General features: G+C 41.9%; 1 protein-coding gene and 1 pseudogene across 4 annotated transcripts in view; one reads left to right on the top strand and one right to left on the bottom strand.

The window, feature by feature from the left end:
• Window positions 1-213: 213 nt before the first annotated feature.
• The window catches only part of Dgcr8 (DGCR8 microprocessor complex subunit), a 35,614-nt gene continuing 10,671 nt past the window's right edge, over window positions 214-25,156 (bottom strand). For all 4 annotated transcript variants that reach the window (XM_013142036.3, XM_003478389.5, XM_063226118.1 and 1 more), the window contains 9 exons: window positions 24,820-25,017; window positions 24,455-24,556; window positions 23,449-23,547; window positions 21,580-21,662; window positions 7,162-7,262; window positions 6,738-6,844; window positions 5,374-5,501; window positions 3,131-3,244; window positions 214-2,118 (listed from right to left, as the gene is read on the bottom strand). In XM_013142036.3, the coding sequence (XP_012997490.1) occupies window positions 2,035-2,118; window positions 3,131-3,244; window positions 5,374-5,501; window positions 6,738-6,844; window positions 7,162-7,262; window positions 21,580-21,662; window positions 23,449-23,547; window positions 24,455-24,556; window positions 24,820-25,017 (1,016 nt within the window). In that variant the 3' untranslated portion in view covers window positions 214-2,034. The remainder of the gene's footprint in view (window positions 2,119-3,130; window positions 3,245-5,373; window positions 5,502-6,737; window positions 6,845-7,161; window positions 7,263-21,579; window positions 21,663-23,448; window positions 23,548-24,454; window positions 24,557-24,819; window positions 25,018-25,156) is intronic.
• Window positions 16,769-17,088, top strand: LOC106025256 (large ribosomal subunit protein eL36-like; annotated as a pseudogene).

Raw genomic sequence — 25,156 nt, 5'->3', positions numbered from 1 at the left:
GAGGTCTCTCCTAATTCCTCTTGTGGCTACCTGGCTGGCCCTCACCTCAGAGGCAGGCTACCTGCAAGCATTGACTTAAGACTGCATGCACACTGGGTTGCAGCTGAGCTCCTGCAGAGCACCCCAGTGCACAGGAGACCATAAGACAGTTTTGGCTAGTTCAGGTTCCACAAACCCCAGGCTTCCATAGGCAGAAGAAACAAACAGCAGCCATTCCCATTTGGACAGTTTGCTTTATGTATCCAAACCATCAAGGCTTACCCTATAGCCACAAGCCCAGCACAGAGAAGCAGCGTAACAGGCTCCCTGGCTCCACAGCATGGCTATGTGCACACAGGATTTACAGCCATATGTGGCAGACAGAGGACACCAGAGACTGCAAGTGCATGGAGCACCTGTTGTGGCAATGCCTGGGACCAGCAAGGCCACAGTGAAGCTTGCTGGCCTCTAGGGTAACACATATGCACAAAGCTTTGGTTCATGATGGTGAGTCTGGCTGTTTTAAGGGCAACAGTCATGAGCAAATGACTATTCACAGCTGCAGACAAGAGGCAAGACAGAAGCAAGTGTCTAACTACGGCAATTTGTTTAGAGGGACTGCTTTTTTCAAGTTCAATACAGAATCCACCTTCAGTCACTGGCAGTAAGGGACAGATAACACTGTTGGGCACAGCCAACGTTCTGTCTTCCTCACAGCACACGCCATCCACATCATCTGCAGGATACAGTGGGAAACAGGTCTTGTGGAACTTGAGGGTGTGACCCAATGCTGGGCTTCTGTGTCTGCTGGGATTTTACCCATGAGCACGTGGTTCCTTGGACACATGGGGATAATGCTCAGTTGGCTATTACCACCAGAGCCCTAAAAACATCCATGTGCCTGAAACTTGAGAAGGAATATACCACTACCACACCCATTCACAAGGCCCACCCAATGAGCATGGGTAGCCACTGAACCTGACTGCACATGGCAGCTGCCCCTAAAATCCAGGGAGGCTGCTCACTAGGAAGGACAACTGCTGATCACATACTTAGCCAGCTCTTGATCAATGACAGACTGCACTGAAGGTCCATGTTTCCTGTTAAACAAATCCACTTGCTAAAATACATGATTCTCAATCTACTTTCTAGTCTCACTGTAAAAGTTTCCAAATTCTAAAATACATAAAAGCTTTAGAAATTGACAGATGGACTCAAGTGTGCAAAAATCTTTGTAAAAAAACTTGCTGGAGGCCAGTGAAGGCAGAGGCCTTAATGTCCAGGCAGGTGGCACCAGGGCACAAAGATTTATCAGAAAACTGCTAGCCCAGCAGCAGACAAGGGTGACACACAGGGACACTGTCCAGATATGCTCCCATTGGCACCATGGGTCACAATTGGAAAATAGCCACCTTGGTGATTTGCCACAATCTCTGAAAAGTAGTTCTGGTGCTAAAATCAAATTTAAGTCAAAATGGTCTCAAATACTCCTTTCTGTTACATTTTCAGAGAAAGGAGGGGAAAGACAGAAGGCAGATGACAAGGGAAAAGGTTCCTGGTGCACCTCCTGACTAGGTCCTCTGCAGTTGTTCCAAGGGAGGCCTCGGCATACGGCAGCTTGGAATCACAAGTGAGCTATGGTCACAGACTTTGCTGTCTTTTTGGGCCTCACCTGTCATCCAAGTATCATTTCTTGTCAGTGCGTATTACATACCAAAATTCATGAAAACCTTCACAAAAACAGTCTGTATTAGGTACATATGAGCAGGGTCTACAGCTGTCTAGGCTACCAGCTTTCATGTGTGTGATCGCTTGGAGGTGATCCTGAAACACATCCATCTAGACCTGGGAGCAGCTTCTAGGAAAAAACTGCTGCTTGATATGTATATGATGTGACCATGGCTATCCCCATGTACCAGAGCCTGGAACCAGGTACACTGGCCAGAGAAGGAACTTGGGTTGGAGGCCCCTCACTGCAGAACGGGCGGTATGTGGCTGCTGATTTTCCCGGCAGCACTGCTGGTGGCCCCCATGCCCCAGCCAGTGCTGCCTACCTCACACATCCACAGTGCACAGGGGTTCACCACCAGGCTGGGCAGATGCCACAATCGACATTTTGGGCTTCTTCCGAGTCTCCTCCTGGAAAAACAACAAAGGTTAATGGATGCTGGCAGGAGAGCCTAGTGAGAGGCCAATTCAGGGACAGGATGGAGATGGGCTAGTAGGAAAACACTAGGGACCCCTGTGCTCTGGTGCTTGTGATGTCTGGGTAGGAGGGAAGGCCTGAGTGAGGAGTAGGCCAGGACAGGAGAGGGCCTCCCTAAAACACTAAGGCACAGCACTTCAATACCACCCTTTCCCTGCAGCACATACCTAGAAGTGAAGAATCTGGGTGAGATCACAGTGACAACCTGGAATTCATGCCCCTGGGGAAATATTTCTCACCCTGACCTGTGTTTTCCCCAGCTGGGGTAATTGTAGCCTGGGCCTATTGTTCTCTGGCTTTAAAATCCATCTTCCAATAGGGGAAGGCTGGACAGACCTGCTAGCTCCAGGGAGACAAGGCCAACTCATCTGAGTAGCACTCATTTCCCAGACTGGGTGGGCTACCTGCACAGGTATCTATCTAATCCTCAATCTGAATATAGCCTAGTCTGATAGCAGAACTAGAAAAAATCTCCTAGCCCACAAAGTCCAGGCAGGTTATGAGTAGCCCCTGGTCAGGGTCTAGAGACAAGGGGACACAATACCAGCCTGGTGGGACCCCTATGGAGTTAGAGCAGCCATGGTGGTTTTAGAAAGCTTCCCAGGTTCAACTTTTTTGTGCCCCTTTGGAGTTCCTTGGGCTATATGACTGGTGTACCATCCCTACCCTTATTAAACAACTGGCTCCAAGTTGACTTATAGTCACTTTATGTCCACTGTGCCCTTCATCTGCTCGTAGGCTGGCTACCAGTTCTCTAACTTAACTAAAAATAAAATCACTTCACAAAAGCATCACACATATTGAAGCTCAGAGAAAGGGTGATTTCATCTGGAAGACGGATATAGGCATTTCTGGGTGCCAGAAGGTCAGGGATGGGTTCCTGGGGTCCAATGTCTCTCCACAGCTGTATGCAGAACAAGACCACAGGCATGGGTCAGGGCTCACCCTCTCCTCAGCTAGCCTCTTCATTTCTTCCTGGAGCTTGCTCAGGATGTGCAGGTTAGGCTTGTTCTTCTTGGCATACTGCTGTAGCTCAATAACACTCTTGTCCGAGGTCTCCTGAGGAATACAAAAGCTCACTTTCAGGATTGCCTGGAAGCAGTGTAACTTATGGCCCTGTGAACCGAGAGCACCAGGGCACATGGCAAGCAAGTACTGTAGCCCTGCAATTGTACCCTGACATCTGCTATTATTCCTGGCTCGGTGACAGCAACACAGTGTAGGTAGTAGCTCACAGCTTTCTAGTCACACCGCCCACTTCTGCCTCTTCTATGGACAGACCCTTCCACCTACCATGGACAAAGGAGCCTGGCACTCACTATGACAGGAGCCCTCATTAGTAACCACAGCCAGCAGGGACAGCACACTGCTGGCCAAACAGCACAGCACAGCAGCCCAACGAGACACTGGACTCTGCACCACTCCCAATTTATAGAGCAGGATCAGCTGATGATCAGCCCATTCCCTTCAAAGGCCACGACTGAGGGCACTTACTGAGCCTTGGGAAGCCAGAGCTCTACATGGCAATGTATGTGTGCCAGGTTGAGATTACCCTCCTGTTAGCTGAGGTAGATTTCCACAGGGCAAAGCAAGGTTTCATTTTTCTCCCTCAACCTCAGCCCAGGACTACCCAGTGAAGACAGAGGCAAACTTTATGTACATTTTAACTTACTTATCAAAAAACCTCTATTCTGGGGCTGAGGGTATAGCTCAGTGATAGAATGTTTACCTACTGTTAAATGTTGTGTTTAAATGTCCACCCAAAGCCTCATGCAGTCATGGGGAGGGGGTCTTTCAAAAGTGGCTGAGTCTAAGGTTTGTAATTGCTTTGTTATTTAGTACTGGGATTGACATTGTGAGTGCTGCATTGATCTAGGGCCAAGTAGCCAGCATATAATATAAGGAAAGGAAGGAGGCATTTTTGTCCTTTTTGCCCGTTTTGCTCTCGTCAATTGTGGCTGCCCTTTAGCCATGCCACCCTGCCTTGAAATCAGCTAAGTATGGATTGAAACTCTCCAAACTGTAAGCTAAATAAACCTTTCCTTCCCTAATTTTGAGGGCTGGGTTGGGTATTTTGTCCCACCAATGAGAAAAAGTAACCAACACACCTACCATGCATGAGGCCCTGGGTTTAATCCCCAGCACCATCAAGAGAGGGAGAAAGAGAGGAGGAGGGAGGGAGAAAAAAAGGGAAAGGGAGAGGGAAAAAAGACCAAGAGATTGATTCTTTAGTTATTTAACATGTAAGGATGCCTTAGGTGACTCCTGGATCTTTCCTTATCAATCCCAGAGCAAGGACAGAGCCCAGGCTATGGTCTCACAAAAATCTCAAAGGTTTTTGCCTGTGTTGTTCCTGGCCCCTGGCTCAGCCAAAGGAAGGTACCTCAGGGGCCCACAGAGTCCGCAGGATAACCTTACCTGCAGCCCCAACCCGTTCACACCTAGTACCCCTCTATTAACTGGAATGCCAGTGAGCCAGATGCTTTCTGCACACATTAGGGGAAAAATGGAAAATGTCAGCACTCACCTCCCAGTACTTCCCTCCACCCCTTAGGTTGAAGCAATGATTTTTATTTCAAGATCTGGGCAAAAACCATTAAAACCACCACACTATTCAGGCACCCCTGGAATTCTCAACTAAAAGAGAACACTGACCCAAGGAGAGCTGGGCCCAGCTCCCAAGACTTCATACACCTCAGCACTAGAGCATGTTCAATGCCAGCCTCTGCTGCCTGGCCTTGCAGCCCTATCTTATGCTCCAGCTACCTCCTCACTGGTCACAGCACCAAGTCTAGGCCCTTTTCCCAAATACACTCTACTCATCACTGAGAACAGCTTCAGGAGGTAAGTGTGGTTTGGGTGACCTTATGCCCTGCCTGTATAGTCACAAGATAGCACAGCAGAGAGGCAGCCATGAGCAAGAGCAGTGCTGCTAACCAGGCACAGTGATGCACACCTATAACTCCAGCACTCGGGAGATTGAAGCAGGTACATCACCACGAATCCAAGGCCAGCATGGGATACACAATGGGTTCACTGAACTACATAGTTAGACTCTGTCTCAAAAATAAAACAAACAAACAAAAAAAAAAAACGAGTAGTGCTACCAAACTTCAACCCTGATAGCAAGCCCTAGAGCAAGAGGCAGAGAAGAGAGCAGGTTAAGACCTGATGAGGAGTCCAGTTACCTGTTTAACCATTTTACTGCTCTCACGGCCATACATGCGCAGCAAAGACCCCCAATTCTTGACATGTGGATGTAGCAACTGAAGGATTTTCTGAGAAGCTAGCTGTTTTCCAACTCTTTTATTCTTACCTGTGAAGAGGAAGTGCAAAGGTGGAGAGGAAGTCACAAATATCCAGTGTTCACACTGCCACCTCACCCAGATAAGAGGATACCTGTCACTTCTGCACTTTCCCAGCACTCTGTGGGCCAACTGGGTCATTCTCCAGGAAATGGGCAGTGTTCCACTAATGTTCTGATTTCCGAGACTCATATCTCTGAGAATAAGACTCAGCCACAACCCTTCAGGTGACGGTATGTGCCAAGGCCACCAGCTATAACAGGCAGAGGCTCCAGTAAAAGGCCCTGAGACAGATGGAAGCCAGGGCTCAAGTTGGCCATGTGTCCCAGCAACTCAGCAAAGCAACTACCACACCCCTATCTGTTGAGTAGCCATCAGTGAGGACTGGAGTTTGCAGGTTACAGGTAAAGCTCATAAGCAGCAAGTACACCCAGGTCTGATGTGATCCTGCAATTTCCCAAGGTCCATTATACAATCAAGTTTGTCCTTATAATAGTCATATGAAATTTCTTATACAAGTGAGTTTTTGAGATGGGATCTCACTATGTTGCCTAGGTTTGCTTGCAATCTCAAGCAATTCTGCTTCAGTTTCCTAAGTACCTGGGACTTACAGATGTATACAATCACAGCTTGCTGTAAGTAAGCTTTTTTTTTTTGTACTGGGACTTAAACCCACAGTTTCACACTAACGTACATTGCTAGGCCCTTCATTCCCTTTTATTTTGAGACAGTCTCATTAGACTGCTAAATTGCTGAGACTGGGCTCAAATTTGCAATCCTCCTGCCTCATCCTCCCAGAGTATTGGCATTTTGGGGATGTACCACCAAACTTGGCTCTAACTGAGCTTTTAAAAAATAGTTTCTTCTGAAACAAAAGTAGTCAGAATATAGATGGTGCCCACAGAGAGCAGAATGCAAAGAGAGAGGGATCTGGCTGTTTTGTTGTTGGGAACTTCTGCCAGGTGTTCCAGGAGACCAGCCCCACTCCCACTGCAAAGACTGGAGCTTGATGGAGACAAGGGAAGCAGGGACAGGACAGGAGGAGCCATGCAGGTAGGATGACCACTATTCTAGCCTCAGGTAAATATGTGGTACCCAACACACACAGATGAGATTCAAGATTCATACCAGACAACACCAAATGAACAAGCCACAGTGGCAAAAGGCCAGTGCTGCCCCTACTCCCACCCTGTGATCATCTGAAAGTACATTAGCCTGTACAGGTAATGGCAGAGATAGGTCCTTACACCACCCGCGCACTGTGTGTTTGCCGCATGCCATGACATATTCACTCTTCTGGTTTTTCCCAGGAACCACTTCAAACTTGATGGATGTGTCACCCATCCCATGGTTTCTTTAAGAGAAAACAAAACAAGATGATATCAATGGAGGAGGTATAAATGGTGACCTCTGCAAAGGTGTGTTTTGGGAAAGTCTGTTAACTGCTGAGGGAAAGGTCAACCCTCTCCCAAAACTGCTTTTCAGATGATAAAGAGGGAACTCTCTCACACTTGCCGTCAGGTTCTGCCTGACAGCCAGTGTCAAGGGGCTGCAGTGCACCCAGGGAAAGTGAACAATGACTCCCCTTGGGACAAGGAGTCAGCAAGAATGTGAGACACCCAGGAAGAGCTCAATGACCTGACTCAGGAGAGAAGGTGCTACCCACCCTACCTTTTAAGGCACTCGTGGAGGATCTGATATGGAGACAACAGTCCGGCCTTGCTGGTCAGCTCATAGACGCGAGAATCCTCGATACTGATGTGGTTAAAATACTACAACACAAAGCAGATGCTCATTGAGTTCTGACAAGGCTTACAGGCTCAGAGCGAGGGCCCTGCTATTTGTTTTCCCTAGATACTTATCATCTTTTCTCCTTCCCTTATTCTCTACATCCCTGCTAGAAAGCCACTAGGTATAAAAGCCACTCTGAACCTTACTGCCCAGCTGCCCATCTCCATGGCCCACCATGCCTCACATTCCTGAGCCCAGTCTGACAAAGACACAGTTGAAAAATAACAACAATACAACATACTGGAACTTGTGAGACACAATGAAAGCAGTCATAAGAAGGAAGTTTATAACAACAAATACCTTTATCAGGAAAACAAGAGTAAGCACATATAAACAACTTAATGATGAACCTCAAACTTCTAGAAGAGCAGGCTAAGCCAAAAGCCTGTACGAGGGAAGAAATTATAAAGATCAGAGCACAAATTAACACAATGGAGACCTAAAAAACAATACAAAGAATCAATGAATTGAAGAGTTGGTTCTTTGAAAGATTAAATAAAACTGATAAAACTTTAACCAACCTTATCAAAAAAAGGAAAGAAAAGACTCAAATCCATACAACTAGGAATGAAAAGGGCAAAATCACTACAGACCTTGTAGAAATCCAGCAGATCATCTTTACTTACTTTGAAAACTTGTATTCTAGTAAAATGGAAAATGCAGAAGAAATGGACAGTCTTAGATACATATGAATTACCAAAACTGAATCAAGAAGATATAAAAATCCTAAATAACCCAATATTGATAAATGAAATTAAAGATGTAACTAAAATCCTGACAACAAAGAAAAGTCCAGGTCCTGATGGATTCACTGCTGAATTCTATAAGAAATTTAAAGAAGATTAACACTATTACTTCTCAAACTCTTTAATGAAATTGAAAGGGAACCAATACTTACAAATTCATTCCTGGAAGCAAGCATAACCCTAATACTAAAACCAGAGAAGGACTCAACTAAGAAAGGTCTATCTCCCTAATGAACACTGATGTAAAAAATCCTGAACAAGACACTGGCACACGGACTGCAACAAATCAAAAAGATTGTACACCATGATCAAGTTGGGATGCATCCCATGGATGCAGGGATGGTTAAATATACCTAAATCCATAAATGCAATCCACCATATTAACAAAGCCAAGGATAAAAATCATATGATCCTCTCAATAGATGCAGAAAAAGCTTTTGACAAGTCTAGCACCCATTCATGATTTTAAAAAAAATGCCCTACAGAAAACTGGAATAGAACTCTCCAAGGCAGATTATAAAAGCCATCTATGACAAATCAACAACCAACATCACACTAAATGGACAAAACCTGAAAGCTTTCACACTAAAATCTAAAACCAGAAACTCTTAAACAAGAATGTCCACTGTCCCCGCTTTTATTCGCATAGTCCTAGAAACTTTAACCAGAGCAATTAGACAAGAGAAATAAAAGGAATAAAGATAGGAAAGGAAGAAGTTAAACTATCATTATTTGCAGATGACATAGTACTCTACTCTAGAAGATCCCAAAAACTCTACCAAAAGACTATAGATTTAATAAACAAATTCAGTAACGTATCTGGTTACAAAGTCAACACTCAAAAATCAATAGCCTTTCTCTACATGAAAAACAAACTCACTGAGAGAGAAATAAAGAAACAATACCTTTTAGAATAGCAACAAAGACAAGACAGGGAGCACCACAATCCCTGACTTGAAATTATACTGTAAAGCTACTGTGATCAAAACAAAACAGTGTAGTACTGGCAAAAAACAGACCCAAAGATCAGTGGAACAGATTAGAAGATGAAGAAACAACTTCAGACACACTAAGCCACCTTATTTTTGACAAAGGTGACGAATGCATTTACAGGAAGAAAGACAGCCTCTGTAATAAATAATGCTAAAAAAACTTTTCTCTACATGCTAAAGATTAAAACTGGACCCATATCTTTCACCATGTAGTAAGCTAAAATCAGAATAGAACTAAGATCTTAATATTAAAACAGAAATATTAAACCTGCTAGAAGACAGAGTAGGTAAAACTCTTGAATACACTGGTACAGGCAGAGACTATAAACAAAACCTCAATTGCACAGAAACTATCACAAAGAATCAGCAATTTGTAATCTCACTCTACTGAAAAGCTTTTGCACAGTAAGAGAAACCACCAATAGAATGAAGAGACAACCCCCAGTGTGGGAAAAAATGTTTGCCAGCTGTTCCTCAGACAAAGGATTACTATCAAAAGCATACAAAGAACTCAAAACAGTCAGTCCTCTCTGATTTGAAGACCTAATCCAAAAATGGGCATCTGAGATAAAATACATACTTTTCAGATGAAGAAAAATGAACAGCAAATAAGTATGTGAAAAAATGTTCAACCTTACTGGTCATTAGAAAGATGCAAATCTTTCTGCGATCCCACCTCACCCCAGAAAGAATGGCTAGTATCAAGAAATCAACCAATAACAAATGCTGGAGGGCTGTGGGGAAAAAGGAACCCTTCTCCATTATCGGTTAGAGTACGGACTGGTGCAACCACTGTAGAAATCAGTGTGGAGATTCCTCAAAAAAACTAGAATTGGTGGTCCCATTCGACCCAGCTATTCCTCTTGTGGGTATCTTCCCAAAAGAATTAAAAACATCATACCATGGTGATATATGTGCACCCACGTTTATAGCAGCACAATTTGTAATAGTGTAAAAGCACAATTTGGAAACAACCTAAATGCTCACTGACTGAGGAATGGATAAAAAATGTAGTATTTTTTTATACTGGAGTACTATTCAGCCATAAAGGATAGACACTTGTATAGGCAAATGGATGCAACTGAAGACTATGTTCATTAGTGAAATAAATAAGACACACATGTGTAAACACTGTATTGTCTCAGTGAGCTGAAAAAAATGTGTATGTGTATGTAAATGTATATAAAAAAATAAGATAGTTATACTATTGATTTCTCTGAGTTCACTGAAGAGAAAGTTTGTGCTGGTATTGTTCAGACAATTGAACGCAGATGTCTTTGCTCTGGGTGAATGATGTATGGATGACAATGCACAACATATGTACCATTGCTGCTCCCAGATGATGTGTTTTGAAATTTTTAGCTTTTCTTCTTCTCCTTGAAATAAAATGGATTTAGAGGCTGGGGATTTAGCTCAGTGGCACAAGCACCTGCCTTGCAAGCAGGCAGTCATGAGTTCGATCCCCAGTACCGATTAAAAAAAAAAAAAGGAAATAAAATGGATTTGGGGAATAAATAAACAAAGGAAGAAAAGAGGGAGGGAGAGAGGAAAAAAGACATACATAGCCAGATAGAAAAGAGCCCAGAAACAAACTATATCTCCACAGTCCTACAAGATTTAATAAGAATAAGAAATGTATGAGAGCAACCCAAGTTAAATATATACCTGTATCCTACCCGGCAACCTAGTGTTAGGTGTTTACTCAAGAGAAACCAATCCCAACAATCATACATAAACCTCATGGCAGTTCTATTCCTAATCACTAAAAACTGGAAATGTGTCTCCCAACTGAGAATGCAGAGACACTGTGATACAACCATCTGGTGGCAACTACTCATCAGTAAAAATGGCCTACAGATACACGTATTAACATGGATGAATTATATTAGGTCAGGTTGAAAGGCTACCTGGAATTTAACTCCACTGGTAAGATATTCTGGAACTGGCTAAACTGCAGAAGCTATTCTAGTGCTGTTGGCAGATACAGACTAGGAGTTTGACTATAAAGGGCAGTCAGAAAAAGTATGAGGAATGACAGGAATATTCTGTGTCAATTGTGGTAATGGTTACATGCCCCTATGTACTTGTCAAGTCACAGAACTGAGTTGGGTGTAGTGGCATAGATTTGTAATTTCAGTTACTCCACAGGCTGAAGTAGGAGGATCCCAAGGCCAGCTTGGGTAACTTAGCAAGAATCTGTACCAAATAAAAAATAAAAAGGGCTGGGATGTAGCTCACCAATAAAGTACCTGTTGTTTTCATCACCAATATCAAAAAGTCATAGAACCATACCAAAGAGTAAGTTTAACTCTGTGTAAATAAAAATGTAAGTTAAAAAAGCCAGAAAGCACCTGGTTACTGATGCTAATTTTTCAAATGACTGTGAAACTACCAACTCACCTGTAAGGCAACAAAATGTCACAAAGGGGTCACCACAAGTTTTGTGAAAAGGAAACAGTGCCACTTCTGTTTCTGGAGCTTCTTTGGTTTAATCACACAACTCACACATTTTGTACTGATACTTCCCTTTCCCACAGTGTAAAAAGGACTCAGGCCTTCCCAGTAGACCTCACAGTCATTACCTGAGGCTTCCCAAAGGCAAAGCACCTCCCACCAAGGTCACTAAAGGAGAAGATGCTGTCTCCTCATCTCATCTCTATACCTCTGTCAGGGCAGCCTGAGGGAAGACAGGCCTGCTTGTGAGCCCCTCTAATCCAGAGAGTGACAAACTGCCAGATTCCAGGTAACTTTGCAAAAGTAGAATAGCTGTCCCTGTCAGTCAGGTTAGGTGTGTGCTGCTCAAATGCTCACCTTGCTTCAGGGAAAGCTGCTTTCTCCTTTGCTAGACTGTAAACCATAAAACCACAAACATATATGCAATTATGTAAGAAAGGTCAAAAAAACTTCTCTAGAGTGTATGAAACACATGCAAAGGCACCCCTACACTAAGGTGTAGTATATTTTAAAAATACATCTGGTTTAGTCTCTAATTCCTAGCACAGAGTTAAAACCTGGAGGGATTTCCTAGGTGATGTGAATATACTTTGTTACTCAAAATGATCCTACAGGGTCTAGGGATATAACTCATGACTTCTGGACCAATTTGCAGGCAAGCCTTTGAGTACTCACCAAGAACCTAACTTCCAGCTAAAACATTCACCATGCTGGAATTCATATTTCTGCTCTTCACACCCTCTTCCCAGCAAAGGCAGGGTCACCACTCAGGAAATACGGTGGTATGAACTCTGTACAGCCAGGTAAATCATCTGTGACCAATACCTTCAGAGTCCTGACAGACTACAAAGGAGTCTCGCCAGATGGCTGTTGAAGGTACCAAGGAGACCAGCCTGAGAGACATCCTTCCTATAGTTGTATCACACAAAAATTAAAATGAAATGAAACTTTTCCTAAAGGGGTTAATACTTTTCAGTGTGTTAAATTAAAATTATAGGAAGCTACTGTTTTGGACTAAGCTCCATACCAGAACCCAACAGAGCACACTAAAAAAATCAAAATGCTAAAGTCCCACATCCCTAAATCAAAACAGTATTGTTAACTGACCTTCAACAAAATCAGGCAAGAAAGATAGCCAAAATTCTCAAACTAGCCAATTTCTATTGCTTCCATCTTTACATTCTTTAAGTCTTGCCAAAAGTAAGTAAACTAAAGTTAACTGACCAGTTACTTTGCTATTGTTGTGTCTCCCACCTTATAAGAAAGGTAACTTAGAAATGACTGATCTGCCTTTTATTTTTTATTCCTGCTTTTTTTCAGCCTTTCTGTATATATAAAACTAACGTCCTCTGTTCAGCCCACCAGGACACTTGATTTTATGGAATGACATGTTGCCAATAAAGACAACTGCAAATAAAGCCAATTGAGATTTTAGTAAACTAGTTGCAATTTTGTCTTTTGACAAGATTGTGCCTGCTCCAAGTGGGGTTTTCAATCTATTTGTGGCCTATTTATAACAAAGCACAGAAAATATCTAGAAACTTAAAAGACCTATTTAGCACTATCACGGGTAATTTACTCTGTTTATATCAATTTGCAAAGGTGAAAGGAGAGATTTTAAATGCCAACAGCAGAGAGCTGTCACTATTTGACCTACTTGGCAGCTCTCTAGAAAATCTGGCTAGACTTGTCTCCATTTGACTTCAGAGCTCATTCAGGGAAAATAATCCAATGTCCCAGGGAATTTTTCAAAAGTAACCAGTAGCAATTGTTTTTATACTGCAGTTGCCTAAGATAATAATACATGAAGAAGCAGACCAAAGGCATGCCTATAATCCCAGCATTTGGTAGGCTGAGGCAGGAGAACTGCTTTGAGTTTGAGGCCAATCTGGGCTTCATACTTAGTTCAAAGCCAGCCTGAACTACACAGCAAGACCTCGTCTCAAAAAAAAAAAAAAAAAAAAAAGACAAAAACTTCATACATATTTTTACTCATGAGGCTGATTGAAAATCTTAAAAGGAAAATCTGTAGAATGAGACCTCCAGAGGGAATTTTGAAAAGTCCCAATACCGGGCTGGGGATTTAGCTCAGTGGCATAAGTGCCTGCCTTGGAAGCAGGCAGTCGTGAGTTCGATCCCTGGTACCGATAAAAAGGAAAAAGACAAAAAAAAAAAAAAAAAAAGAAAAGTCCCAATACCTGGGGATCTAGATGGCTATGTACATAAACGCCCAGGAAAGATCTCCTGAGAAGATTGTGTCACTTCCTTCTGGGTGACCTGAAAGTTGCATGCAGGTTGGCAATCCCAGCAAACAAATACCAAAAAGGAGAAATTTGTAGACAAAATGTGCTTCCAGGGAGAAAAACTTGAACATGAAGACAGTCACTCTCATAGTCTTCAGAAAGAATCCATGTGACACTTTATTTTGAACTTCTAACCTCTAGAACTGTGACACATCTGCTGTAATGCTTGTAATGCTAGCACTCAGGAGGCTAAGGCAGGAGGACTGCCATGAGTTTGAGGTCAGCCTGGACTATAGAGTTCAAGGCCAGCCTGAGTTACACAGCAAGACCTTGCCCTCCACCAAAAAAACAATGCGAGACAATATATTTCTGTGGTTTAAGCCACCCAGCTGTAACACTTAGTTACAGCAGCCCCAGCAAATTAACAGTCCCTAAACAGACAGTAACAACAACAAATAGTAAACACAATAAACTTTGGGGAAAAGGGGAAGAATTAAATTTCCAGAGTTATAGCACACAATTTAAATGGCTAATTCTCAACAAAACAAAGAATAAGACATGCAAAGAACCACAGAAGGAAAGGAAGCCTATCTATGTGGGTAAGAAAACAGTTAACAACAAAGTAGCCCTGGCTGAGCATAGAGGCTCACGCCTGTGACCATGATACGCAGAAGGCTGAGGCAGGAGGATCACTGTGAGTTCAAGGCCAGCCTGGCTTACAAATGAGATCCTGTCTCAATAAGAACAAAAAAATAGCCCTAATAAACAGGACTTATCAAACACTCTAAACTGCATGCTGGCCTAGCATGCATAGGCCCTGAATTTCATTCCCATTAAGAGGGAAGATCGGAGGAAGGAGGGTGAAGAAGAGGGGAGGATGGGGGAAGGGGAGAGCGAGACAGAGGAAAAATATGAAACATTCACTAGCACAAGAGTCAAGCAGTTTCAAGAAATATCAGCAAACCTGAAGATAGGTCAATTGAGATTATCCAGTCTGAGGAACATAAAAATAAAGAAGAAAATAGGACAGAGCTTCAGAGATCAGTGAGACAATTTACCATTAAATATAAAAACTTACATTTATGAGAAGTCTCAAAAAGAGGAGAGAAATAAAAAGGCAAAAGGATTTTGTCTTTGTATCGGTACCGGGGATCGAACTCATGACTGCCTGCTTGCAAGGCAGGCGCTTATGCCACTGAGCTAAATCCCCAGCACCCAGGGCAAAAGGATTATTTGGGTAAGTTGTGGCTGAAATTTCCCATGTTTGATGAAAACAATCTATCAAAGATCAATAAATTTCAATTTGAATAAACTCAAAGAAATTCACATCTAGACACATCTAGTAAATACTAAATACATCTTGAAAGTACCAAGGAAAGTGAGTCACCATATACAAGCAATCTTTTCTCATCTGAAGGCCAAAAGGCACTGGGCTGACATACTCCCACTATTAAGAAAATGACTATCAATGAAGAATCCTGAATCCAGCAAAACTATGCTCTAAAAATTAAGATGAAATAAGGGCATTTCTAAAGAAACAAAAATCTTAGAGAATTAACTGCCCATAGATCTGCCAATACTGAAGGGCTTCAGGCTGAAATAAAGGAATAGTATACACAGTAACAAATCCATACTAAAAATTAAAAGCACTGGGGCTGGGGATTTAGCTCAGCAGTATAAGCACCTGCCTTGCAAGCAGGCAGTTGTGAGTTTGATCCCTGGTACCGATAAAAAGACAAAAAAAAATAAAAGCACTATAAAAGACTATATATATATATACTTTTTATTTGTAACTTCTTTATTTCTCCTGATTTAAAAGGCTGCAACAGGTGTGTGTTCAGGAGGCTGAGGGTGGAAGACTGCTTAAGTCCAAGAGTTCAAGATCAGCCTGAGCAACATAGCTAAGATTCTACAAGTACAAACAGACCAATAGTTGCAAATATATGTTAATGGATACATAATATGTTCATATATAATTCATGACAATAGCAAACAGGAGGGGGAAATAGATATATGAGGACAAAGGTTTTATATGCAATTAAAAATAGTATTTATCTGAACTAGACTAAGGGCCAGGGATTTAGCTCCAGGGGTATAAGTACCTCCCCCGTCAAGCATGCGGTTGTGAGTTTGATCCCTGGTACCAAAAAAAAAAAAAAAAAAAAACTGAACTAGACTAAGAAAATATATATTAAAAAAAAACACCACAGTAAAAGAAGCAAGGGAGCCTAGTGCAGCAGCACATGCTAGTTATCCCAGCATTCAGAAGGCTAAGCCAGGAAGATCACCATAAGTTCAAGGCCAACCTGGGCTACATAAGCAAGTTCAAGTCCAACATGCATTACACAGTAAGAGCCTGTCTCAAAAAAAAGACAAAAAGAAGCAAGGGAAACAGGTGTGGTGGTACATACCTGTAATCCCATCATTTGGGAGCCTGAGGCAGGAGTATTGTTTGAGGCTAGACTGGGCATACTCACATAGTGAGTTTAAGACAAGCCAAAATTATAGAGCAAGACCTATCTCAAAAGCAAAGGAAAAAAAGCAAGGAAATTAAAACAGTACATTGGGAAATATGTTCTAACACAAAAGGAAGTAATGGAGAGATTTGAGGGGGAAAAAAGATGACATAAACAATAGCATAACGGTATATATAAACACTACCTTTTCAGTAACTGCATTAAATATAAGTTGAATAAATAGAATGTGCAAAGGCAGAGATTGACAGAATGGACAAAAACAGTATCTAACTAATATACTGTCCACAAGAGATACTTTTAGTACTGAGGATTGAATTCATCACACAAAATTTGTTCTAAGACAAAAATTGTTATTAGAAATAAAGGACATTTTGACCACTGTGTTCTCTCTTGCATGGCAGCCCAACCTTATGCTGTAGGGTATGTGTATCTCTTCTTACTTTTGCTTGGCCCAATTTCATGCTGGAGAGTCTGTTTCTTTTCTTACCTTTAATAAAACTTTGCTATGTCTAAAAACAAACAACCAAACAAACAAAAAGGCCTTCCACTGCAGCAAACAATAAAGAGCAGCAGCCATGATTCTGTGCTACTCCATGGCCGTGGGTTTCAACAAGGGCCACAAGGTAACAAAAAATGTGAGCAAACCGAGGCACAGCCACTGACACATGTGCCTCCCCAAGCACACCCAGTTCATGTGGGACACAATGGAAGCAGCATGAGGGAGGGGGTGGATTTGCCCCCTATATGCAGCGTGCCAAGGAGCTGCTCAAGATCTCCAAAGACAAGTGGGCCCTCAAGTTCATCAAGAAATGGATGGGGACACATGTCTGTGCCAATGCAGGAGCTGAGCAATGTGCTGGCCACCATAAGGAAAGCAGCTGCCAAGAAATACTGAGCCCCTCTCCTTTCCAGAAAAATACATACATATATATATAAAAAAAGACATTTTATAAAGACAAAAGGGCCATATATTAAAATGTTACAAGGCGGAGGATATAGCTCAGCCTGAGGCATACCAGCTGCCTAGCAAGCATGAGATCGTGGGTAAAATGCCTGGTACAAAAAAGATGTTACAATTATTAAAGATGTATATATTCCTAACTGCCTTAAATACAAAAACTAACAGAACTGAAGGGAGAAAGAGACAATTCAATTCCCAAGACAGTCTCTGTATTCAGTCTTAAAACACACACTACATTTAAAAGAGACAGGGCTAGGGATGTAGCTCAGAGGTAAAACACTTGCATAGCATAAGTAAGGTCCTGGATTCAAATCCCTGCACTGCAAATGAATTCAGAAGAGAATGAAACAGGGGTGGGGGTACAGCTTAGAAGAACAGTAACTGCCTAGTATGCATGAGGCCATAAGTTTGATGTTCAGAACTACAAAACAAAAAAACCCTGTCTTCTTGAGACAGGGTTTCATTAAGCAGTTCAGGCTAGCCTTGAGTTCACTTTGTATAGCCCAGGCTGGACTTGAACTTGCAACAATCTTCCTGTCTCAACCTCCTGAGTATTACAATTACAAAAGTGAGCCACCATGCTGGGATCACAAAAATTTTTTTAATTGTGGCTCATCTCTATACTCTTAGCCATTGGTAGGCTGAGGAAAGAGAATCAAGAGTTTAAGGCCACACTGGGATACACAAAATTTAAGGCAAAACCTGAACTACATAGTGATATACAGCCTCAAAAAACCAAAAAGGAATGAAATAATACAAACTATGTTTCCCTAGCTGAGCATAGTGGTGCATGCCTATAATCCCAGCATTCTAAGAGGCTGAGGCAGAAAGAACAAGTCTGAGGCTAGCCTGGGAAGCTTAGTGGCTTAGCAAAACTTGGAAAATAAAATGGACAATAAAATTAAAGGATTAGCAATATAGCTCAGTGCAAAGGCCCTGGGCTTAACTTCTAGCAACAGAAAAACCAAACTAAAACAAACCTATTTTCATTCCCCATGGAATTAAATTAGAAATCAGTATCAAAAAGAAAATTGGGAAATTTGTAAATATATTAAAATTAGCCAACCCCTAAGATAATCAAAGGTCAAAGAAGAAATCACAAGAAAAATTAGAAAACATTTTGAGATGGCCAGGCACAGTGGCACACACTGGTAGTCCCAATTACTTAGGAGGCTGAAACAAGAGGAATGCTTAAGCCATGAGTTCAAGGCCACCTGGGCAACCATAGTGAGATCATTTCAAAAAAACAAAACAAAAAAACATTAAATAAAAACTGAGAGAGGTCAGGGCTGGGAATTTAGCTCAGCAACATAAGTGCCTGCCTTGCAAGCAGGCAGTCGTGAGTTCGATCCCCGATACCGATAAAAAGGAAAAAGACCAAAAAAAAAAAAAACTGAGAGAGGTAGCTAAATACACCACAGAAAATTTATAGCTGTAAATCCCATACATAGTTGTTCTTTAGTATCTATGAAGGACTGTTATAGGACTCTCCTTTATATACTAAAATCTGTAGATATCTAAATTCTTTATTGTAAATGGCACATGGCATAGGTAGTACTCACACATACTTTTTATTTTGGTATATGTATGGTGCTCTGGGATTGAAATCAGAGCCTTGGGCTGGGGATTTAACTCAGTGGCATAAGTGCCTGCCTGGCAAGCATGAGGTCAAGAATTCGATCCCTAGTACCACAAAAAAAAAAAAAAAAGAAAGAAAGAAATCAGACCCTTGCTCTATGATGGAGCTACACATTTGGTCTCTCCTAGAAACTTTAAATCACCTATAAGTTATTTATATCTGATACAACATATATAGTTTAGGAAATGAAGACATGGAAAAAGTCTACATGTTTAGTACAGAGGCAATTTTCCCCAAATACTTTAGATCTATAGTTAGTTGAATCTATGGATATAGAACCATAGATATGAGGAGCTGACCTCTAACCTCAAGACACCATAAAAAAAGAACAAACCAAAACTAAATTCAAGACTGGGAGAAAGAAGGAAACAATAAAGACTGGAATTGAAATTAACAGAGAATTTTGTTTGTTTTGTTCAAACAGGGTCTCACTAGGTAGTTCAGACTGGCCTCAAACTTGCCTTGCTCCTCCTACCTCAGCATAATTATAAGCATGCGCCATCACACCTGGCTTGAGAATTTTTTTAGACAGAAAAAAAATTTTTTACCAAAACCAGAATTTGGAGCTTTAAGATACTAATAACACTTTACCTATATTGCCAGAGAGGAGGGGAAGGATATGACACTCAAGCACTAAAATCAGTAACAAAAGAGGGAGTTGAGCCTAGTGGCACACATCTATAGTCCTACCACTCAGAAGCCTGAGGCAAGAAGGTAGGAGGATCACTACAAGGTTAAGGTCAGTCTGGGCTACACAGCTGAGGTCAAGCCCAGCCTAAACTACATGGTAAGACCCTGTCACAAAAACCAAACAGCAACAACAAAAAGATGGAATATCACTATCTTTTAGGAAAAGAAAAAAACAGATCATAAGAAGATACTATGAAAATGCTAATGATGAGATAGCCCAGATCAGTGTTTTTAAAGCTTTCAATGATACAGCTAACCCACTATGGCACACATGCCATACGTTTGCCACTGCCGGCCTAGATCAAATGGAAAAAGTCCTAGAAAGAACTATCAAAACTATCTCAAGAAGAGAAAAATCTAAACAGACCTATAAGAAATATGATTGACTTAGTAGTCAAGTTAACTTTCAACAAAGAAAAGCCTAAACTCAGAAGGTTTCATTGGGGGTTTGGAATATAGCTCAATGGTAGAATACCTGCTTAGCATGTGCTAGGCCCTGAATTCAAAGGCCCTGGATTCAATCCCTAGCCTTCAAAATAAGTAAAATTAAAAACACTAGCCAGGTATGATGACACACAACTATAATCTCAGTATTTGGCAGGCTAAGGCTGAAGGACTGCAATGAGTTTGAGGTCAGCCTGGACTACATAATGAGACCTAGTCTCAAAAAACAAAATAAAACATAAATAAATCAAGTATATAGGTGAAGTATAGCAAATATTTAAAAAATTAATATTAATTAATCCAGTAGAAGAGGAAGAGACATTTTCCAATTCATTTGTAACACCAGTATTAGCCTACAGATCTAGACACTATGAAAAAAAGAAAAGGCCAACATTCCTTACAAACATAGATGTAAAAACCCCTAACCTAATACTAGCAAAACAGTAATACTAGCAAAATTCAGTAACCTAGAAACATGATTATAAGCCATGAGCAGGAGGTATTTATTCCAAGAACACAAAGTTGAACATCCAAAAATCAATTATAATATAAAATATAAGAGAAAATTTACCTAATCATTTCAATACAAGCAGAAAAAGCATTTGAAAAAAATCTAACACCCATATCTAATAAAATTTGGGAATAGAAGCAAACTTGCTCTATCTCATAAAGAACCCACAGCTAAAAACAGCATGCTAGGCCAGGGATTTAGCTCAGCAGCATAAGCGCCTGCCTTGCAAGCACACAGTCGTGAGTTCGATTCCCGGTACAAAAAAAAACAGCATGCTAAGAAAGAAGACGAGTCACAAAGAACCACATATTACATGATACTATTTATGCATGTGCAATGTCCAGAAATAGCAAACATAGTCAAAGCAGATTAGTAAATTGCCAAGTCTGGAATTTAGGAAGAACTACAAGCAACTGCTAATCAATTTGGAATTCCTTTTTAGAGTGATAAAAGTATTTTAAAATTAAGATAGCTATAACCTTTTGTACAGCTAATTACACAAAATCCACAGAGCTGGAAAATTTAAAAGATCAAATTTTATAGTAGTTTATTTCAATAAAGCTGTCACAAAAAAAGCATCCTTCAGAGTCTGTAAAGCTGCTGCTACAAATAATCACAGATCTCATCTTACCATAAAGGGTAAGCCAACAGTTTAAAAAAGTTCTTTTGAAAGAACAACCTAAATCTTACAGACTCTGTTTAACAGGTCCATTCCCACCAGATCTGTCTATAGCATACACTTATATCGGCAACAAAAATCTGCCAAAAAACCACTCTTTTCCCCCTGCTTGTACAAAGTTTCTGCTTTTATGAAATATATACAGGTAGGTGTGGTGGCACATGCCTCCAATCCCAGGAAGATCCAAAGTTTGAGCCCAGCCTAGGAAACTTAAGGAGACTGTCTCAAAGTAATACACAAAAGGCTAAATACATAGCCCAGCGCCAAAAGATCCAGTAGCACTCCAAAAAACAGAAAGAAAGAAACAAAGAAAAGTACAAATAGTATCACTTGGAGGCTAGATAATTACATTCTTAGCACACAGCATGAAGACCAAGCATAGTTAATGGACTGTCCCAGATCAGACCACTCGAAACAGGTAGGGCTGCCCAGTTCCCAGTGGAGCAAGACCATGACACTCACCTCCAGTTCTTCACTGTCTTTGGGCTTCTCTTCAGAGGTCTGTTTAACAAAGTCCGGAATAAGGATTTCCAGTGTGGCTCGGGCTACAAAAAGATAAGGTTGAAAATAAAAGCCTGAGCCCCTCTTCCTGAAGTTTAGGCTGACAGAGAAGGTAGACATGTTGCCTGGCTTGCGGAGTAAGCTGTGTGATGGCATCCATTCCCATGGCTTACAGCGGTGAGGGCCAGAGAGCAGCAGTATTTCACAGAGAGGATCAGGAAACAATGAAAGAGAAAGCGTATCCTGAGGAAGGGGGCCATTGCAGTCAGCTATGGGACTATGAGCTACACTGAGCACATAAACTTTCATTCTGAAGTCCTGACAACAGGTAAGAGAGAGGTTCAGATCCATGATTCAAAGAAATCATTTTGGTAGTGTGAGAAAAGTGGCTTGGCAGAATCTCAGACCTACAAAAAGGTCTGAGAACTGGCTGCTCCAGGTGTCCAGATGGCACAAGGGCAGCAGCTAAAGCGAAATCTGAGGGACACTCCAGAAACAGCATGTGCAGAGTGTGGGGATAGCAATCATGAGAACAAGGCTGCTACCCACCACTCAGGGGTGTTGGATGTGTACAACAGCCCTTCAACCCAATACAAATGCCTAGAGAAGAGCTGGAATCTGGACAGAGAAAATAGATTTCCAGCACAGAAGTAGGAAAGCAGGTGATTCCAAAGAAAGAACAGCCTGGGCCTTGACCAGGACATGTCTACCTGCACATCGGGCTGCACTCAGCAACATTTCTACTCAAAAAGTCGTTCAGACAGAATCTGTTTCTTGGGTATCTGAGGTGGCTGAGGAGCATGTGAGCTCAAGATAATTGAGCAAAGGAAGGAACAAACACAATGCAGAAAGGTTTCCTATCACCCTCAACATCTGTCATCAAAAAAAAGCAACACAAAAGGATATTCTGATACCCAAGAACAGAAAACACTTACTGCCCCCAAGACCCAAGGAGACTATGAAATAACTGAACACACTTCTTGATCTGTCTAGGACAGACCTGCTCTAAGAAACAATGTGTCAATGGAAGAAAGAAAACTCAATAGAACTATGGGTGCAAGAACTGGGTGTTTGCCTGACACTACCTTGTCATCTGGTCCACTTTGCAACAGAGGCCAAATAACACCAATGCCAAGGCAAAATGGCTCTGGTGAAAGAATGCCAACTAAGACTATGGCTAAGCATGAAAGCAAACAGCAAGAACCTGGTCCAAAGTGCAATGAATTTCAGCCAGAAAACATTGGCCTTCCCAGAGATAAGCTGTGCAATATAAGGAGTGGTTAGTCCCCAGTATGAAATCTGGACTCATGAAAGTCATGTCAAAACCACTCAAGGAAAACATAAACTGCACATCAATCTGCCTCTTCTCTTAGCATAGGAACATTCTGTTTAGTATAAAAACAAATCTGCTCTACATTGCAACTGACACCACCCAGTTAAATCTGAGCACACCTGAATCTGTGCACAACTGGAACATAGGAAATAATGGTCCTGCTGGCACTCAGCAGAGACCTTTACTCTAAAGTCTTACTCTTGGGGCTGGGGATTTAGCTCAGTGGCATAAGCGCCTACCTAGCAAGCACGCGGTCGTGAGTTCGATCCCCAGTACCACTAAAATAAATAAATAAATAAAGTCTTACTCTTTACTCTCTTGACTGCTTTTCTAATAAAGCACATAATTTTAAAAGTCAAAGTAGATGATTATATAAGCAAAATGAATGCGCCCCACCCATACTCCCCCAACCTGCTGCCACTGCCCTTCCAAATCAAGGGGCAAGGCAGAGACAGCAGGCAGCATGTGTCTCTAGGACACCCAAGCAAGCACATTACCAGCTTTATTCTTCGCAAGTTTTTTGCTGCTTGCAGTTCCAGATCCGTAAGTCACACCATCAATGGTCACCGAGGCACCAAAAGGCTCACTTGGGTTCTCTTAAAATTAAAATTACTTGTTTTAAAACACTTGCCAAGACATTAAAAGCAAGCACACACACAGTTTGCCCACACCAACAGATGCCCCTGCAGAGAGCGAATATGTGCTTATCTGCAAAGACAGGGGAGGTACTCCCTGAGATATGGAGATAGGGTAGAGGGCAGTCAGCAGTGAAAGCCATAGCTGGGAATATTGAGGGAAATGGGGGACCAAGGGTGAGCCAGAGGGTGAAAGAGAAACTGGAGGCAGAGCAATCCAGACAGGGACAGGGTCTCTGAAAAATGGATGCAAGACTCTCAGGAGTGGGAAAGCATAGGATACAGCGAGGCAGAGAAACAACACTCAATATAATGAACAAACTCAGGTTTCAGTTTCCAAGGGGTGACAAACTAGTCTTCACAAATGTGTGAGGAAGATGCCATGGAAGACAGCTGGCAGAAAAAGTATGGGCCAAGGCCCCATCATCTACCCGGAACCGCCGGGAATTTAGCTAAGCCTGGCAAGGTCGTGAGCTCAATCCCTGGTACACACAAAACAAAACATCTACCTGGGGCTATGTAAACACCAGAAAAGAACCCAGTGCACAGCAGGGAGGGCCTTCCTCACAAGGCTGTCCTTGACAATGCAGGGTCAGGGGCCAGTATGGCAGACACAACAGGACAAGAGAAAGTAGAGGTAGGGAGAAAAACAGGGCAACATGGGGCAAACTCCAAGGAGAATGCAAAGCCATTCACTCTCAAACAAGGGTACAACTCCATGAAAATGAACTGCCTATTACAATGTGCTTCTCTTTCCCTTCCCTTGCACTTCTATTTCAGTGAGTAGGGCCAACAAGTTCCCATTTTCCCAGCTCACACCCGAGTGACATGCATGATTCAGAACAGAAATGAGGAAGGTCAAACTTACCACATTCAAAAAAATTATAAACAGGGCGAACCTTGAGGACACGCTGCATGTATTCGTGCAGGATGCAGACCTCAGACTTCCCATTGGGATTAATGACAAACTCTGCAACAAGAAGGACTGTTTCAGCAACATGAGGAGCTACTACAAACTAGCACTCTAGGACCTGGCACTGTCTAAGTCAGGGACTCACCACTACTAAACTAAGTACAATTTTAAAAACAATATCCTCTCAATGCATCATACTAGAAATAACAACATATGGCACAAGCGCCTGCCTGGCAAGCTCAATACCATAGTTCGATCCCTCATACAAAATAAAACAAAACAAAACCCAGGTAATGTTGACATTTACAAGCCCAAATCACCTTTCTTTGTGGGTGCATCTTGCACAGATAAAGTGATGAGCTTCTGGTTAGCTGGAAGAATGGGCCTCTCTGACTCCGCCTGCTTCCGCTTCATCTCACGATTGAACTGACGCCTCTCAGCCCAAGTCCTGAATTTTTTCACAGTTACTTGCTCAAAGTCAAAACGTTTCTCCAGATAGTTTCGAAATTCCTCCAGATCTGTCCAAGAGTTACCAGAGAACTAGATTAACTTTCCAATGTAGGAATCATGTTTCCTTAGCCTATATATGTAGGATGACAGCAGGCTTGTTAAACAGGTCTAGGCCAGGGCTGGGGATTTAGCTCAGCGGCATAAGCA

This window comes from Cavia porcellus, unplaced genomic scaffold, assembly GCF_034190915.1.
Source record: "Cavia porcellus strain 051 isolate PalLab524CR breed Dunkin Hartley unplaced genomic scaffold, mCavPor4.1 scaffold_16, whole genome shotgun sequence".
NCBI classification, from domain to species: Eukaryota; Metazoa; Chordata; class Mammalia; order Rodentia; family Caviidae; genus Cavia; species Cavia porcellus.
Note: the sequence above shows the minus strand (reverse complement) of the source record. Positions and strands in the feature narration are given on the sequence as shown.